Source organism: Poecile atricapillus, chromosome 3 (genome assembly GCF_030490865.1).
Source record: "Poecile atricapillus isolate bPoeAtr1 chromosome 3, bPoeAtr1.hap1, whole genome shotgun sequence".
Lineage (NCBI taxonomy): Eukaryota > Metazoa > Chordata > Aves > Passeriformes > Paridae > Poecile > Poecile atricapillus.
In genome coordinates, this window is record NC_081251.1 from 15,768,854 (window position 1) to 15,786,232 (window position 17,379).

General features: G+C 42.6%; 1 protein-coding gene across 1 annotated transcript in view; it reads left to right on the forward strand.

Annotated features, from left to right (window-relative positions):
* ADAM17 (ADAM metallopeptidase domain 17) overlaps nucleotides 1–17,379 on the forward strand; it is a 35,251-nt gene that overhangs the window by 14,312 nt on the left and 3,560 nt on the right. Inside the window, exons 4-18 of the mRNA XM_058836389.1 lie at nucleotides 632–720; nucleotides 2,713–2,881; nucleotides 3,437–3,567; nucleotides 5,268–5,357; nucleotides 6,420–6,533; nucleotides 7,077–7,221; nucleotides 8,203–8,291; nucleotides 10,163–10,315; nucleotides 11,127–11,326; nucleotides 12,350–12,453; nucleotides 13,133–13,267; nucleotides 14,203–14,333; nucleotides 15,300–15,378; nucleotides 16,556–16,644; nucleotides 17,284–17,340. Of these exons, the coding sequence (XP_058692372.1) occupies nucleotides 632–720; nucleotides 2,713–2,881; nucleotides 3,437–3,567; nucleotides 5,268–5,357; nucleotides 6,420–6,533; nucleotides 7,077–7,221; nucleotides 8,203–8,291; nucleotides 10,163–10,315; nucleotides 11,127–11,326; nucleotides 12,350–12,453; nucleotides 13,133–13,267; nucleotides 14,203–14,333; nucleotides 15,300–15,378; nucleotides 16,556–16,644; nucleotides 17,284–17,340 (1,775 nt within the window). The remainder of the gene's footprint in view (nucleotides 1–631; nucleotides 721–2,712; nucleotides 2,882–3,436; nucleotides 3,568–5,267; nucleotides 5,358–6,419; nucleotides 6,534–7,076; nucleotides 7,222–8,202; nucleotides 8,292–10,162; nucleotides 10,316–11,126; nucleotides 11,327–12,349; nucleotides 12,454–13,132; nucleotides 13,268–14,202; nucleotides 14,334–15,299; nucleotides 15,379–16,555; nucleotides 16,645–17,283; nucleotides 17,341–17,379) is intronic.

A 17,379-nucleotide genomic window follows, 5' to 3' on the forward strand; every position in this document is an offset into this window, starting at 1 on the left:
TTTTTTTTTTAAATGCTGATGGTAGCTTTAATTCCAGCTGGAATGTAGGACTTGAATACTCCTTGCCCCAGAACACAAAGCCGAGGTAGAGGTGATGCAGTGATGCCCAGACTGTTCAATTAAAAGACAGTTCTTTGTAGATTACTTTTCTGTAAACAAAGATACCAGCTTCACTTTATGTGTACTTCATTAGTAGTCATGCAGTACTAATGCTTTTGCTAAGTTGTTTTGATTTCTTGATTTCTTGTTGCCTTTGTGATGTGGTGAGACTTTTCCCCTGGAATGCAGGCTGACGCCAAAATTGCTGTCTGATAGTAGTTAGATGCACGCTGGCTGCTTTTGTTGACAGAAATATTGTGTCCCCTATTACTAATCCCCAGAGTCATCTCAACACTTCCTGCAAAATTTTCTGTTAAATCTGAGTCTCATTGACTGTGACTATTGGGAAGTTGAGACTTGAGGGAAATGCTGATTAATTTCTTTTTTTCTTTAAATTGAACAGTACAGAGACTGAAGAAGGTATTTTTGTCATGAAGTTTAGAAACTATTAAAAACCCCCAACAGACAGTGTCTGTGCAGAAGCACATGCAAACAGCTGAATTAATTTAATTCTTCCATGCTTATGTTAAAGGAGAGCATAATTCCAAGGTTGTGGCACATATTGGGGATGAAGATTTTACAGTGCGAATCAATACTGATGGAGAAGAATACAATATCGAGGTATGCTTTACTGTGGAAAACTATCCAGTTATTCACCTTCTTTTCCTCTGGGTGTTCCTCTTCCTAGTTGGTTGTGTTGACACTTCTGTAGCTCAAACTAGATTTGGTGGTAAGTAATGTTTGTTTTGGGGTGAGGATGGAGAGAAATAGGAAACCAATTTGGCTTGCAAGTGTTGACTTTTATTAGCGAGTGACATTCTCTGACAGTTGCATGTTTTAGATACATCAGGGAGAAGGTACATTTTAAACAGAAGGGGGTTTCAGAAACAGAAATGGATAATGTTAGAAATTAGTGGTGATCATGGCCTCTAACAAACTGTGACAGTCTAAACAGAGTCGATGTCTGTGAAACTGGCTTTGTTACATCTTGGAAGTTTTCCCATTCTTAGAGCTTCATTGAAAATCCAATATTTTATCTGAAAATCTGGTTATTTTTCCCTACACCCTTGTTTTTCACCGTTTTCATTGCTTGTGTTATTTTGAACTCTTGGTTAAAAAAAAAACCATTTTCAACAAATATATAATTACAGACTGTCATAATGAGATATTCAGTGCAGTATAATCCCAGTCACAAGCAGTATTAGAATGGCTGAATAACAGTAATTATGGCTGAGTGTTATATGAATATTGTAATTGTCTCCAAACCCACAGATACGCGGAATTATAGGTAAACCTGAGAAATCTAGTCATGTTAAAGTATAAAAATGTGATCAAAATGCCCAAGTCACTTCACTTGTGTTTTACATTAAGAACATACAGCTGTTTGCTTGTGATGTAAAGCATTTTTGTATTTGTGGTCCAGAGCAGTTGTGGGTGTGCCTGGTCTCTCCGTGCAGCCAGCCCCCTGTCCCTGGCTGGCTGTTTGTGTAGCTGAGGGCAGGCAGTGGTGTGCAGCCTCTGGCTTGCCCATGCTGCCTCGCTGGTGGTGTCCCCAGGTCAGCTTTGGCCACTGACAGCCCTGGGTGAGATGATTCCCATGCACAGTCGCAGAGAGAGCATGCCTAAGTCTGTTCCCCGAAGGCAGCATGGACTTAGCTGCTCTGCCATCTCCTGCTTTTGTTTTCAAGATAGTTGTGTATGGTTTGGAAAGGCTGTGGGCCTTTGTGTAAAGCACTGTTGCACTCACACCTTGCCTTTCTGTGTGAAATCTTCAGTGCTGCAGACATGGCTGCTGACATGGTACAGCCTTCACATTTTGGGACCTTTTTACTATGAAGCAAAAGCACAGTGTGCTAAACAATGGCTGGCTGAAGTTGCAAGAGCCCTGCCTAAGGGCTAGAGGAGACCCAGAGCCAGGTGCACTGGGTTGTAGATGCAGGCAGTCTGTGTTGCTTGGCTTTGGCCAAAGAACTGACCCTGTCTGTCATATTTGGTGGTGTTGCTTTAGCTTTAACACTCAGATAATAACCGGACTTGTCAGTAAAGTGAAAAGATGTTTGTATGCATCTGCTGTGGGAATTGGTGTCTTTCCTCTGGATTTCATGGTCTTCTTTGGTTTTGGAGCAATATTCATGCTTGTGAGTGACTTGGGTAGCTGTTGAACGTTGAGGAGCCTGCATTCTGCAGTGTGCTTAAAGGCTCTTTGTTACCTGCCTCCTCCTGTGCTTCTGGTCAGTGCATTTGTTAACAGTTAAAGATATCCTCCTGGTACCATGCTGTTACAGAGGGGAGCAGAGGAACCTGAGAAGCCTCTTCAGCTTGCTCAGATTTTGATGAGAAGAAAAATTCTCTCCTATGGCCTTATCAGCTAGCTGCCACTATTTTAAGATACTCTCAGACTTTTGGATTCCCATGTAGCATAAGAGAGTTGACTTCTGTTGGCTTTAGTGGGGATGTCATTTTATCAGTAAATTTGTTGCTGTGGGTGAAGTGCATTTGTGCATTCGTGTGTATAGACAGAAAGCCGTGGAGATACAATGGTACATACATAAAGTTTTGTATTTATCTAGACTTCGGGTTCACTATGTTTCTAACTTCTCCTTGTGCTGTCAGCCACTATGGAGATTTGTAGATGATGTGGAAGATGAAAGACTGCTGGTCTACAGATCTGAAGATATCAAAGATTTCTCAAGGTTGCAGTCCCCCAAAGTATGTGGTTATTTAAAGCTGAGTGAAGATGAACTCTTGCCAAAAGGACTGGAAGACAGGAGACAAAATGAAGGTGAGTGTCCATACCTTGAGAGAGCAAGAAATTTGTTTTTGAAACAAATTTCTTTCAATTCACTGTGGGGATGGAGCGGGGAAGCAGCACTCCGCATGCCTCTTAAAACAACTTTGTACTTCTGTGCACTGTGCAGCAGGACTCATTTGGCCACTGTGGTCACTCAAGGTATCCATCTTGAGCTGTGATGGGGTTTTGAGAGTTTTTGGTCTCTTTCCTGTGTCCTTTGCTGTGTCAGCAAAAGTTGGGGTAGTGATTAGGAACAGGAGGAGGAGAGGTGTTAAGGCTGTGGTGATGACCATAAAAGCTCTATAGGTAAATCTGATCAATAACTCAGTTTGACTGCTGTGCTTTCTTTTCCTTACAGTAAGTTTGAGGACTGTTAAGAAGACAAAATTTAAGAATAACCATTAAAAAAACCACAAAACCACAAACTAAAACTAACAATCCCCATTCTCCTCCCAGAAGCCCACCCACACTCAAATTCAGGTCTTAAATAAGGACAATAGACTCAGCAGTGCTAGTAATATTGAGTGTCTATTTGAAATACTTTAGAAAGCACCCATCGGAAGAAAAGAGCAGTTCCAGAGGACTCCAAGAACACATGCAAGATGTTGGTAGTGGCAGACCATCGTTTCTTCAAGTACATGGGCCGTGGGGAAGAGAGCACCACTATAAATTATTTGGTAAGTAAATGTACCATGCTAAAATTTGCTGGAATAGAGGCAGGAAAATGCACTGATGCAGAAGTTAAAACAACATACAGCTTATACTACTTTTGTACACCCAGCTTTTACCTGGGAAAGTGCTAAATCATGCTTTAAAAATATTCTACAATGAAGCTAATGTAATTTAGTAGTCTTCAAATTTCACTTAAAAGCAAATTCCTTCCTTTCATCTATGTCTGTTGGTTATGCCATTTTCTGCCCAGGAACTTCTCTTTTCTCAGAGCTCTAGAGTCTCCTGGATTTTGAAATCCACTGCAAAGTATCTGAGCGTCTTTAAAGTTCTAGCATGTTTAATGAGAGGTTAAAGCAACTCATATTGATCTTCTCAAAATTCTTTCAGGATTCTCTGTCCAGAACAATAAATTAGAAGCAGGCCCAGTAAACAACTTGTTTGGTTGTACATTGGTGTTGTGGATTAACCCCAGCAGGCAGCTCAGCCTCAGGCAGCCACTTGATCTCTCCTCCCAGATGGAATGGGGAGAGAATCAGAACGGTAAAGGTGAGCTAACTTGTAGGCTGAGGTAGAAACAGTTTAATAGCAAAAGCTGTTCACAGCAGCAAAGCAAAACAAGCAAATTAATTCACTGCTTCCCATCAGCAGGCAGGTGTTCAGCCATCCTGAGGGAAGCAGGGTTGCATTGTGTGTACCAATTACTGAGTGACCCAGCCAAAACACTGGGGTTGTCTGACAGATTCTTGTGAACTAGAACAAGGCCTACCCACAGCCTTTGAGCAGAGGGGGAGAGTATGGGGATTTGGGGGCTGGAGACAAAACAAATGAAAAACAGGTTTGAAGGCCTGTTGTTTGTCAAAAGTATCTTTCTGAACTTTACTCTTTGAAATGCTAATCACTCTGTTCCACTTTTGCTGGCTTTTTGACCTTTCTGGTCCCAGAAATGCTTTTACATTCTCCAGGTGAGGGGGCCTCATTTGGTGTATTTGCAGAGGTGCTCTTATCTCAGCATGTGACATGTGCCGAGGCTGACCCCTGTTGTGCTTCCTGGGTAGATGGGTACTGTTAACAACACAGTGATTGGAAAACTAAAGCATAAACTATTATTGAGTGGTTTTGAATGTCACTTCTCAGCAAGTTTGGTAGTTTATATTTAGTAGGAGGTGGTTTTTTTAAGAGAACAGCTTGAAAAGGGAGGTATTGATTGTGAGCACTGACATGAGGCTTTCTAGAACCTTGTGCTTGAAACATAATGAGGAAAATAGTAGGTTTTTGGCTGGGTGAGGGTAGCAAGCCTGGGGGGTCAGTTAAACTAGTTAAGCACCGTGCTAAAACAGAGCAGTAAAAACAGCTCCCTCCTCTGCCCTTCCCCTCAAAGAAATCTGGAAAATCAGTGTGTGAACAAAGTGTTTTCCAAAATGTCTTGTTCTTAGTATTATTGCTCTTCCACTACACGAACAAAAGTGATAAATGGAAAAGTTTGTGCTGTTTTTTTATGATGGAAAATTTTCAAGTATATTGGATAATTCAAGTACATTGATGCAAAACCAGCAGTACTTGTATCCAGGCAGTTTGGTTTGTTACTTTGCACGAGGTTCAGTTTTAATTCAGGTGACGGTTTCTAGGTAAGTGTGTTGCAGTTTCTCTGAATGTCTTTTACTCCATGAATGCTCACCTGGGTAATTTATTTTTCTTTTCCACACAGATTGAATTGATAGACAGAGTAGATGACATCTACCGAAACACTTCCTGGGATGATGGAACCTTCAATGGGTACGGCATACAGATAGAGCAGGTATTCACTGGACTCTGTAGATGGCTTCCAAGTTAAAGGAACATGGTTTAAGCAGCAGTGTTTCTAATTATTTTTTCTGGGTTAGAGCTAAAATAACAAAATCCTCCTTTATTAACTCCAGCCAGGAGCACTCTGAAGTAGCATCTTGCCAGCGTTAATGATCTAACATGATGCCCATTTTGAATTCCTTGCAGTGTTTGAGATGTGAGTTTTCAGGGAGAATCTTTCCATATTTATTCCTAATTCAAAAGTGCTTTTTTTTGCCTGAATATGAGAAAATTTTGTTTCATTCAGACATACTCATGCATTTATTTCATATTTCTGTTGCTAGTGTTTGGCTAACAAAGCCTGAGTGGGCCTCAAACACAGCTGAAAACACTCAATCTTGCCTGAAGAGCTTTAATGACTCCCTTAGACATCATGCTAGTGTAGAGGCTTGTATATGGACACAGGGAAGGTAGTGACTTCAATTTCTATGATGGTATCTCGAAGTTAGTGCACAGAAATCTGGAAAGCAGCATTAAAAACAGGAGGACTCCATCAGCTCAGCATACTGCAAGAGCTGTGATGTGGGACATGGAAACTAATGGTACAAGCCAGATCCCCCTTTGCTGGGAAAAGATCTGCAGGCATAAAGAAGGAGCATTACTTGGGCAGGGAGGGGGTAGAGAACAGGATGGGTTAATTTTGGGTTACTGGGAAAGTAGCAATCCCCTTTAACATACATTTTGGTTAGCTAGAACTCTTAAATGATTTGGGGTTATTTATACTGATTGTAATTGTTTGGGTTTTTTTCTAAAAGTAATATGCATCTCAAAGCAGAATTTTACAGTGAAAACTTCTGATATTATCCTGTAAAAGGGTTACTTACAATATAGTTACTCATGATTTAGTTAGTGTATTTAACTAGTAGAGGCTGGAAAGTTAATATTAGTCATGCTGAGTCTGAATTTTTTTCCTTTCAGATCTATTGAGGCATTTAAAATTACATTGAAATCTTTTCTGTAGCTGTAAAATTGACCAAAATTCCTCTTCATTGTTGTTGCTCTTTTTGACATGTAGATTATCATCCACAATGAGCCAAATCTTGTAAAATCTGGAGAAAAGCATTATAATATGGCAAGAAGTTACCCAGATGATAAGAAAGATGCCTGGGATGTGAAAATGCTGCTAGAGGTAGGTTGTAACCCTTGAAAAATTGTGCCCCTAAACAGAGAATTGCTCATTCATATGGCTGCTCTGTAGTAACGGGTGAAAGTCCTCTGCTCCCTCTGCATGATGTGTAGATGTCACACAAAGTCAAACCAGCTACTGTGCCCTGTAGCCTGTGGTATGGGGCTCCCTTGCATAATTACAGAGCAGACATCAATTAGTCTTATTAATGTGGTCTGAGTCAGAAAGGCAGTCCTGATATGTCTGGCCCTGAGACTGGCTGCCTTGTGACCTTCATCGAGTTGTTGTACTTGGCTTTGTCCTCCCTGTGAAAAGGGAAAATGAATAGACAAGTTATGTAAATGAATGTGTACAGTGTACTTGGGCATTAATTTAATTTCCTGCAGCTCTGTAGGATGGCTAAACAGCTGCTGTTTTCTTACTTAAGCACCAGATCTAGGAGGTACTCATCCAGCACATAAAATAAATGTTATTATCTATAGAATAATAACAAGCACTGTAAGTTAACAGAGATTTGACTTTTTTTTTCTTTTTTTTTAATTTAAGCAATTTAGCTTTGATATTGCAGAGAAAGCAGCTCATGTGTGCCTTGCTCATCTCTTCACGTATCAAGATTTTGACATGGGAACGCTTGGACTGGCTTATGTTGGCTCTCCCAGACCTAACAGCCATGGTGGCATTTGTCCTAAAGGCAAGGCTTCTTTTTCTTCTGTCCCAGTTGTGGGTTGGAAGCTAGTTTTTGTTATTGATGTTTAATTCTTTTTTCCAACTTTCTTGGAGTATATTGTGTTATTTGCATAGACTCTTTATGCCTAGAGAGGCCACCTGGAACAGAGAGGCTAGACAGTGTTAAGGGAATAAAGTCGGTATTTATTAAAAGGCCTGCAAAGGGTACACCTTGAGCAGTACAGGAGCCTGGCCAAGGCTACACCCAAGATGGATGACCAGTCACGAGTTTTCACACTTTTATAAGTTTTGGTCCATTTACATATTTGGGTTAATTGTCCAATTACAGCTTCAGGATATGAAGTCCCATCCTCCCAGATTGGTCTCCTTAATTCGTTCTTGTTCATACTTTCTGGGCCTGAAGCTGCAGCAGTGTCCTTGGTTCTCAGGCTGGAGAAGGATTGTTTTGTCTAACTAAACTGTTAGGAGGAAAACTTGCTAGCACTTTATATGAAGTTCAGAGTTACATACTAATGCAGTATTGAATCTGGAAAATATGAGAGCTAAAACTTAAGGCATCACTCTAGCAGCTGGTTTTTTACATAGAAGGGATGACCATATTTTTTGGCTGGAGCTGGAAAAAGCAGGAAGGATAAAAGCCACTAATCACAGTCACTAAGTTGTCTGGTGTGAACAGGCTGTATAGAAAAAACCTGTTCTAAGGGCTGCTTTGTGTGGATGCATCCTGCAGCGGTTCTGGAATGGCAGATGCTGTTGTCTTGGAAATTTCTGTTGTTTTTGCCTTTACTGCAATACATGAGCTGTTGGAGCTGTGCTTCAAAAATTCAGCTCCAAAAACTGGTAAGAGGTAGGGTCTCACTTGTGAGCCTGTGAGAACAATAAAGTTATAAAGCTGTTCATTTCCCCTGGCAAGTTTCCCTCTCCTCCCAGAAGTACTCTGAAACACAAGAAAAATGTTTCTCTATTTTATTTCTCACTCTTTTAGCTTACTACAGCCAAATTGCAAAGAAGGATATCTATCTGAACAGTGGCTTGACCAGCACCAAAAACTATGGGAAGACCATCCTCACAAAGGTAAAAGGGTATCCTCCTCATACGTGTGTGCTGGTGATGTGTGCCATAGGATTGTGACAAGCTTCTGTGCTCTCTCACAAAAGTTTCCATTTGAGTCAGAACTCTGGGGACAAGGATATAGATCATAAAACAAAAATCTTTTTTGTTGTAGCTGACAAGCGGAGTCAGGACTGAGTGGAACTGAAAATTGAATTCAGTGTGAAGCAGGAATGAGGAAATAGCTAGTGTCTCCTAGGGACTGTGGTTCTTAGATATAAACAGGTTTTTGATGTCTAAAGATGAATTGAAATGTATTTTGTTTTAACAAAAGATCCCCAAACAAACAACAAAACCCTAACAAAACAAACCCTCAAATAGAACAAGCAGGCAAAGTAGGAGGTTTAGTTTGAGCCTTTTAATGAAATTCCTTCACCTGATTTTTGTGTGTCCTGAGTAAAGCATATACAGAACAGTATAGTTAGTAGACAGGGCTTATTAGTGCTAATACTAAGCTTAATGTGTATTGATGCTTTCTGGATTTTTTCCCATACTTTATGAGATAGTAAATACACAAAGGCCTAAATATGAGCTTTGTCTTACTTGTAAAGACACCACAGCAGTGCCTATGTCTGCCTCTATTAAATCTTTGAAGTTGGACATATTTCGCTTTTGCTGACTTCTGCTGGCTTCTCAGCTGTGCTTTTCTGTAATAGGAATTTATAATTGATGTGTGGGCTAAAACTTGGCACAGAAACTGTCAAGAAGATAGGGAAAAAAGACAGTAAAGCTTTGTGTTAGTGGGATGTTGACAGAGAGCTCTAGCAATAGCTGTTGCCATGCTATTTGCAATTGTTCAATCTCCAGACTGGAGTTCTGCCTTAGATTACAAAGGAAGTTGAGTTTTCTGTCTTCCCACTGGCAAAGCTTATGGCTTGGGACAATGGTTCACATTGGTTTCACAGGGAAAGTGCTGCACTTTCTAAGTCCACTTAAGTTTAAAAAAAACAAAACCAAAGCAACCTTCTTGATTAAAACTCTTCTCCAAATGAAGCAGTGAAGCACAGGAGGGATGCCCAGGCAGCTCTCCTGTCTGTGGCTCCCACATTAGCCATCCTTAGACACAGACCAGGGCAGCTCATGGCAGCACTTGGTCCTTCCTGTGTCCACACAGCAGCTGCAGCAGCAGCTCCTCTCCAGAATTGCCCAGTCTCCTTGTGGTTATCTTTATTTCTGTGTGAGTTCAGTTTGTGGTTGTCACCTTGTGAGCTTGACACCCTCTGCTGGGGAAGGCGCCCTGGGAGGTGCGCAGCGAGCAGAGCCAGTTTGGGATCCTCAGCACAGGCAGGCGTGTCTTGCAGAAATGATGTTGGAAATCCATCCCTGTTGGGCCACAATTGCAGGTGTCTTTCCTAGAACTCATGCAGTAGCAGAGTTTATTCAGCACTCCTAATGTCATTGTCCATTTAGAAGAAATAATTCTAATGTCAAGATATGTTAAACAAGAGATTGACTAATCATAATAGCTGGTGTTTGTTTGGATTGGGTTTTGTTTTAACTTTTTATGTCTTCCAGCTACATTGAAGCAAATTTTCGTATTTAAGCATCTGCATTGCCTTGAAAACAAGTTTAAATTGATGTTCTAGGATAGCATTTTGCCTTTACCAGTGATTTCATGTTCAAATCTAATCCTTGAAATTGACTTTGAAAAGGACCACAATTTTATTTACCTTCATTTCTCCCCTTCTAAAAACAGAAAAATGTTCACAGGAAATTCCCTGCCATCTTGGTGTATCTTAGTATTGCTGGTAGTCTAGAAGTAGCTGGGATCTTCTGTCCTTTACTGCTCAGACTAATTGTTTCCAGCATTGTTTTTTTTTAATGTTCAAAAAAAGGAGGCTGACCTGGTTACAACACATGAACTTGGACATAACTTTGGAGCAGAGCATGATCCTGACAGTCTGCCAGAGTGTGCCCCCACTGAAGACCAGGGTGGGAAATATGTCATGTATCCTATTGCTGTCAGTGGGGATCATGAAAACAACAAGGTATGGTGGTTTAGTTTTGCATCAACACAAAAGTTTCTGCTACGGTCAGTGACCCTTTGCATGGCAAATCTATTTAGTTAATGATTCCTGTAGTTTGAAACCACCAGAATGTAATGGATTAGCCATAAGAAAACATTTACATGCAGTTGCATTCTCTGCAAGATAAGCCCATCTTTGGAATTTGGGTTTCAGTGGAGTTCTCAGATGCCAAGGTGCATTTTAATTACTTGTTTGTAATTAGCTGTGGCCATATGCTGCTACAGGTAAGTCCCAGCAAGAGTCAAATCCAGAACCTTTAGTACCACACAGTATTGGGGTGGCCCATAGCTGCTGTTGGAGAGGGTCTGCCAGGCACCACAGCCGTGGTGGAAGTTGCCCTGGCAGTGTGGCATTGGCATTGTGCCTGTTGTACAGATGAGAAACCCAGATGAGCAGGGGATGGTTTGCCTGCAGTCTGGTCTGACCTGTGGCTGTGCCCAGCCCCTCTGCCCAGAGGCAGCGCAGTCTGTGCCTCTTGCTGTGCTTCACATCCTGTCCTGGGCCTGCTGAAGCCATGGGAGAGCTGGAGCTGTCTCTGAGCCAGACTGCGTGGGGGAGCCCCTGCAGTGGGTGGCAGGGTCTGTTACTGACTCAACTGTTACTTTTCCCCTCTTAAAATTTTTCCAAGGTATCAGACTGACAGTATAGAGGGAATAAATGCTTTCTGGGATGCCAGAGCTCAGAGGCACAGGCGGGGCTATGGCTGTCTTAGATGACAGCTGTTGACAGAAAGGTACACTCAGTACTGCTTTTTTGCCCTGTGACTCTCTAGATGTTCTCAAGCTGCAGCAAAAAATCCATTCATAGGACCATAGAGATCAAGGCCCAGGAGTGCTTCAAAGAGCGCAACAACAAAGTGTGTGGGAACTCCAGAGTGGATGAAGGGGAGGAATGTGATCCTGGCCTATTGTACCAACTGGCTGATCCCTGCTGCTCTGCAGACTGTAAACTGAAAGATGGTGCCAAGTGCAGGTAAGGGGAAATGAGCTGCGGCTTCTCTACACAGGAGAGAACTTTGGGCTGGGCTGAAAACTCCTAAAGCCACCTGCAGTGACACAGGCCTCTTTTGCATCTTTAAGGCTGAATGTGTGAGCTCACAACAATGAAAGATTTCATGAAAGGCTTCTGTGTTCATACATTAATTTTTGTAGCATTCTGTTTTCCTGAGAAGTGTCAAAAGCCACAGGCTTGAAAATTATTATTGTCATTGTTATTACTACCATTATCATTAAGCAAACTTAGGCAATCAAAAAACATTAAAAATTTCCTGTGCACACTTTCTGTGCAGATACAAGTTTTGTTTGTGTGGGAAGGTGGCTTTTTACACTGGTACATACTGGTAATTCCAGACTGCTGCAAAATGTGTTTGAGCAGACAATACAGTGACTGCAGTAAACGACTCCTCTTTCTGTTATTTCTTTTTGGGGTGTTCATGGCCTTGTTGCAATGCAGTGTCCAATCCTTTTTTTTCATAGTTCATCTCTACACCACATAACATTAGAGAGCTTGTGCAATTCCTGTTTTAGCAAGAAAAGCCATCAATTTTAATAAGTGGTTTTGTACTAAGGCCCTTCTTGTGTTAGGTGAGAACAATGAAAGTAAAGACAATGCAGAATACAAAGTAGAGAACCTTCAGGACAAACAGAAAGAGAGAAATGTTTGGGGAAGGAAAGGGTGAAAGATCTTGTCCTAAGTTGCACAGCAGGTTACAAGAGGATGATCCAAGTGCTTTGAATAAATACAAGGGTCCCTCTGTTGTCTCTCAGTATATTGTACTTTCTATGTGATTTGACATTCAGTACATGAAGAGTGAGTGTGTATGTAGAAAGGTGGCTGTGGGAGAGGGCCGAGAGGAAAAGGGTTGAATCCATGAGTCAGTCTCCAAGAAGTAGCTTTTTACTTCCTAAACATCTTTTTTCTCTGGCTTTGTCACACTTGTACTTATTTTTTAAAAATTGGTTAATATTTATTTATTTCATTTTCATCTTTCCTCAGTGACCGGAACAGTCCTTGCTGTAAAGGCTGCCAGTTTGAAAGTGCACAAAAGAAATGCCAGGAAGCCATAAATGCCACTTGTAAAGGAGAGTCTTTTTGCACTGGTAGGATGTGGTTCTGTCCCTTGTATGTCAGCTAGCCAAGTGCTCCAGGCTTAGTGTCCTGTTCAACCCACTTTCAGTCTAGTGCCCTTTAGTCATCCGGTGCATGTAATTTTAGAGACCAGTTAAGCATCACAATATGCTCCTATAATGAGTTTCATTGTAGTTCAAGAGTCACTTTGTGATTTATTGCCCAGAAGAACATTAAAAAGTTTGGGGTTTTTTTATTATTTAATTTTTAAAAATTTTTTTGTTTGTTTCCCTTAAAAGGAAAAAAAAGGCAAAACAGAGTGTGTCACTGGGAGAGGACAAGAATGAATTTTGCCATAGAAAGGGTGGAATTACTGCAATTCTGCTTCCCCACTTGTTTAGTTCCTCTTCATAGTCTTTCTTGGAGGCAGGGAATCAACTCAGAGTGTGCTTTGCCAAGGGGGGCTCCAGGGTCTGCACCTACTGCTTGGTTGCCAGTGTCACAATGCCTGAGCTGTTAAAAGCCTCCAAGAGCTTCTGCTGCTTCGCAGAGCAGCTGGCAGGCAGCCTGCAGTTGAAAGCCAAGAACAAATCATTGGGGTTTTCCAGGGATAAGTCTGTATTTCCATTCTTTTCCTTCTTTCTTCTGCACACTTAGGTGCTCTGCCCTTTGCTCTAACAGTCCTCCCACTCTGCTGACTTCCATCTGCAGGGAACAGCAGCGAGTGTCCCCCTCCGGGGAATGCTCCGGATGACACAGTGTGCGTGGACATGGGGAAGTGCAAGGATGGGGAGTGCGTCCCTTTCTGCGAGAGGGAGAAGAACCTGCGGTCATGTGCATGCAACGGTGGGTGACACAGACTGAGCTGAAATGGGACTGCGACTGAAATTCATATTTCATCTCTGCTCCTTGGAGAGTGCTGGCTTCACTGTGGGCTGGCCTCTTTGAGGGCTGAGTTTGTGGTTTCTGGAAAAATTTAAACTGTTGGGTTTTGTCAGCTGTTCTCTGTTTAAAAAGGGAATGTGAATGTCCTCCTGTCTTCTGGTGGTTTGGGTTGAAGGCATTAAGATGAGACTTAGGGTCTGACACTCCAGCTAAAGGAGAGGACACTCTTCTGCCTTCCAGCTCTACCACAGATGGACAAGACAGTATTGTAAGGAGATTCCAACCAACCTCTGGATCCAGCCTCTGGCAGCGGAGTGTACTGGCCTCCAGCAAGGAGTTAAAGAAAGATTTCAAAGAGATTAAAGTGCCTTGAGAATATAGAATCCCCAACTTCATTCTCCTGCTAACCTGCCTGCCATATAGTTCTGCCAGTGATTTTTCCTGCTCCTTTGCTGTCCATATTATTTCCTAAATGTGGGAAAGCAGCTGGGAGCAGGATGAAAACTTCACAGGGACAATACAAGTTACTGCTGTGAGCCCCACTGTTTGAAGTGGAGGGCATAGCTGAGGAGACAGATGCCTAGAGGACTCAGAGCCCAAGAAATATTTAAATTTGTCCCTTTGGAGGTGTTTGGAACCTCTTCATTGCCTGTTGATTCATGCAGTGTTGGGGCATCAGCTTGGAGAACTTGGTCCCACTGTACCCCTTAATATGTTGCACAGGGCATGTGATTGAATTTTAGGATCGATTGTCAGTGCCTGAACTTGGGTGGCTTGGTCCTGCTTTCCCTGCAGGGAGGCTGGTCAGGACTATGCTCATACAGGAGACACGTGGGGTTGTGGGTTACAGGTGACTCTTTGTGCTTCCAAGGAATGAGTTTGCTGTTTTATTTCAGAAACAGATAATTCCTGCAAGGTGTGCTGCCGGGACGAGCAGGACAGGTGCACGCCATACGTGGATGCCAATGACCAGTTCCTGTTCCTGCGCAAGGGGAAGCCTTGCACTGTGGGGTTCTGTGACACAAATGTGAGTGCATCCAGCTCTGCTCCGCTGGGGCTCCGAGTCCTCAGGGAGGAGGACTGTGCTGGGAAAGAGAAGCCAGGGCGTGAGCAGGGTTTTAAGTACCTCTTCACAGGGTAAATAGTACAGGGTGTTGGAGTTCTGCAGAGACCCATGCAAGGGGAAGCTGTTACCTTCTGGAGCTGCTCATTACCCCCTCTGCTGCTCCCATAGCTCAACCAGCTGGCACCCTGCACAAAGGAGGGGACTGAGTGCTGCTCTAAGCTCAGCTGGGTTTGCAGCACTTGCCTTTCCAGTTGTTCCCGTTAGCCCAATTAATTTTTATTCCAATAATTCAGGTCAGGGAGCAGTCACATGAAAATCCAGCCGGCAGTATCCAAAAGGGGCAGTGAGCTGTGGCAAGGAGACTGGTGGCTTGCTGGCACTCAGTGGCCTTTTCCTTGGTACAGCTGCACAGACACCTGCAGACCCCAGTGGTTAGAGCTAAACTGGGTGCCAGCGAGGTGAATTTGGGAGGGCATGTCCCAGTCCTTCTTCTGGCAGAACTGGAAGATCTACTACGTTAAACCAGCACAGCTAAATCTGGACGTGAGTTTGTCTGTAACCTTGGTCTCCTAAGAGCTGAAGCCTTCTTTGTGGATAATGGGAACTGAGGCTTCCAGAGTTTAAATCTCTCCAGAAATAACAGTTTTATGTCCACTGACGTGGGCCAAAGATGGAGTGGATTTTGCATGTTTCAAACAATACAACTTGATCTGATTCAGACTGCAGTCAAATTGAAGCTGACCTGATAAAATAGAGGCAGTAAAAATGGACTGCTGCTATTGGACATGAGTGTAATTATGTATTCAGAATGTAAGTGAAGTCATGCTGTGTCTGTAGTTCTCATTTCATTGCTATCATTGTAACTCCTTCTCCAAGAAGGCCGTACTTAATACTTGGTAGCATAAGATGATTTTGTTACTTTTGCAGGGCAAATGTGAGAAGCAAGTACAGGATGTGATTGAACGATTTTGGGATTTCATAGACCAACTCAGCATCAATACATTTGGTAAGATACCGAACCATATCATTCAGGGATTTTTGAGTTCATGACATGAACCTCTAAAGCCTCAGGGGGAGTTAGCTGCCTGGATTTATTCACCCGTGTGCTAGGGTAGCTAGTAGCAGTGCTTGTGATATATCGAAGTATATTTTTGCCTGAAGTTTGACACTACTAATCTCACCTTTTAAAGCTGAAAGAATGAGGTATTGTTTTGAATTTTTATACTCCATTTTTTTCTAGGCATCTTCCAAGCTTGTGAAAGGGACGATAGCTTCTTGTCTGAATACCAAGAACTAGGTCAATTCAAGAAAAGGAAATAACAGTCAGTCTCTTTAGAGGTCAGCTAGATTCAGCAGAGTATAAAGTGGGCCTCTCAGTGGTATTTAAATGTCAACTGACCGGAGAGGAACACTTCCTTTCTCTGTCAATTAAGAAAACCAGGGGTCACACACTCCAAGCTGTGGCTGTGCTGAGTCACTCCCTGTGACTGAGTGGGCCTCCTTGGTCTTCATCCCAACTGTGCAACCCAAGCAGGTGTCACCTCACCCCAGGTGTCAGCTCCAGTGTCTCGTTCTGTGTTACTGGCACCAGACAAAACCTGTGGTTAAGCTGGTGCTGTGTTATGAGCCCTGACTGTGTGTGCTCATGGCACCACTGTGCCTGCACATTGCAATTGTCTGAGCTGCAGCTTTCAATCTCAAGTTTCAGAGACAAAGAATTGTTTCTTAGGTAACTGATAAAGTTATTTAGCCTGCTTGGATAGAGGCAGTTTTTGAATCTTTGACATTCAAATATTTTGTTTGTGGAGGCAAGTAGAGATCACATGACTGTTACATCAGAATTTGGTAATGGACTTGCAGTGCGTCTTGTATAATGAGAGGGGCAGCTTGGCTTGCTCAGTATAGGCTGTTCCAAAACAACCCATATTCAATATTACAGCCTCACGGCATTTCTCTTCAGAGAACAACAGAGAAAAAAACCTGTTATTGTTAATGTACTGGATACAATTTTCTAAAATTCTTTAATTTTATCTTTGCTTACTCCAAAGTAGGCAGCCTGTGCTTCTCTGAGCAATTCTGAGGCTTCACTTGCCTGAGCAGTGGCTGCAGAAGGGAGGGATAGCTGTGTGTGTTCATGAAACTTTATTTGGAATGTAACTGACAGATTTGAACTGGTTTCACAGGGAAGTTCCTAGCGGATAACATAGTGGGCTCTGTGCTTGTCTTCTCATTACTGTTTTGGATTCCCCTCAGCATCCTTGTGCACTGTGTGGTAAGCTGTCTTTGAGATGACTGCTCTGTTGGATTTTGCTGTGAGAACACCCTTCATATGTGAAATGGCAGATGGCTGTGGGAGAAAATGATGGGAAGCTTTTAAAAAACCCTGAGGGGAAATCCAGCATATGTAAGGCTTACTGCTCCTTCAGTAGGCAAAACTCTTGCTAAATTCTGCCAGGCTCTGGCAGACCCAGTGCTCCCATGACTATTCCCTGGAGCCTTTCCCATTCTTTCCCAGGCAGATTTTCTTTCTCTGCCTTCTGAATTCTACCCAAGTATAATTTTGGTATTTTTATCATTAAAAACGAAGTCTTCTGAAGCCCTGTGAAGAAATGATACCCACATTTTGAGAGGAGATCCAGAATGGAAAGTGATCTTAGTTGGTCTTGGGTGGATGGGTAAAGAGAGTCAAGCTTATGGCCACTGGGAGTGTGGACATGTGGTATGCTGGTGACAGCAGTGTGGGCTTAGAGCAAAGGAGTGCTGTGCCCACAGGCACTCCTGGGATGAATGGGAAGGCATGGGAAGTAGGGGAAGGAAAAAGAGCCCCACAAAGTACTGTGTCCCTGCAGGAAAAATGAGACTTTGCCATAGGGAAATTAACTTTCTTACTTTGTTCTGTGTTTTTCAACAGGACAAGAAATTGGACAAGCAGTATGAGGAGAACACAAAATCCCTGTTTTGCCCCAGTGTAAGTTTCTGTGTAAGTCTGGATTGGCAGAATGCTGTC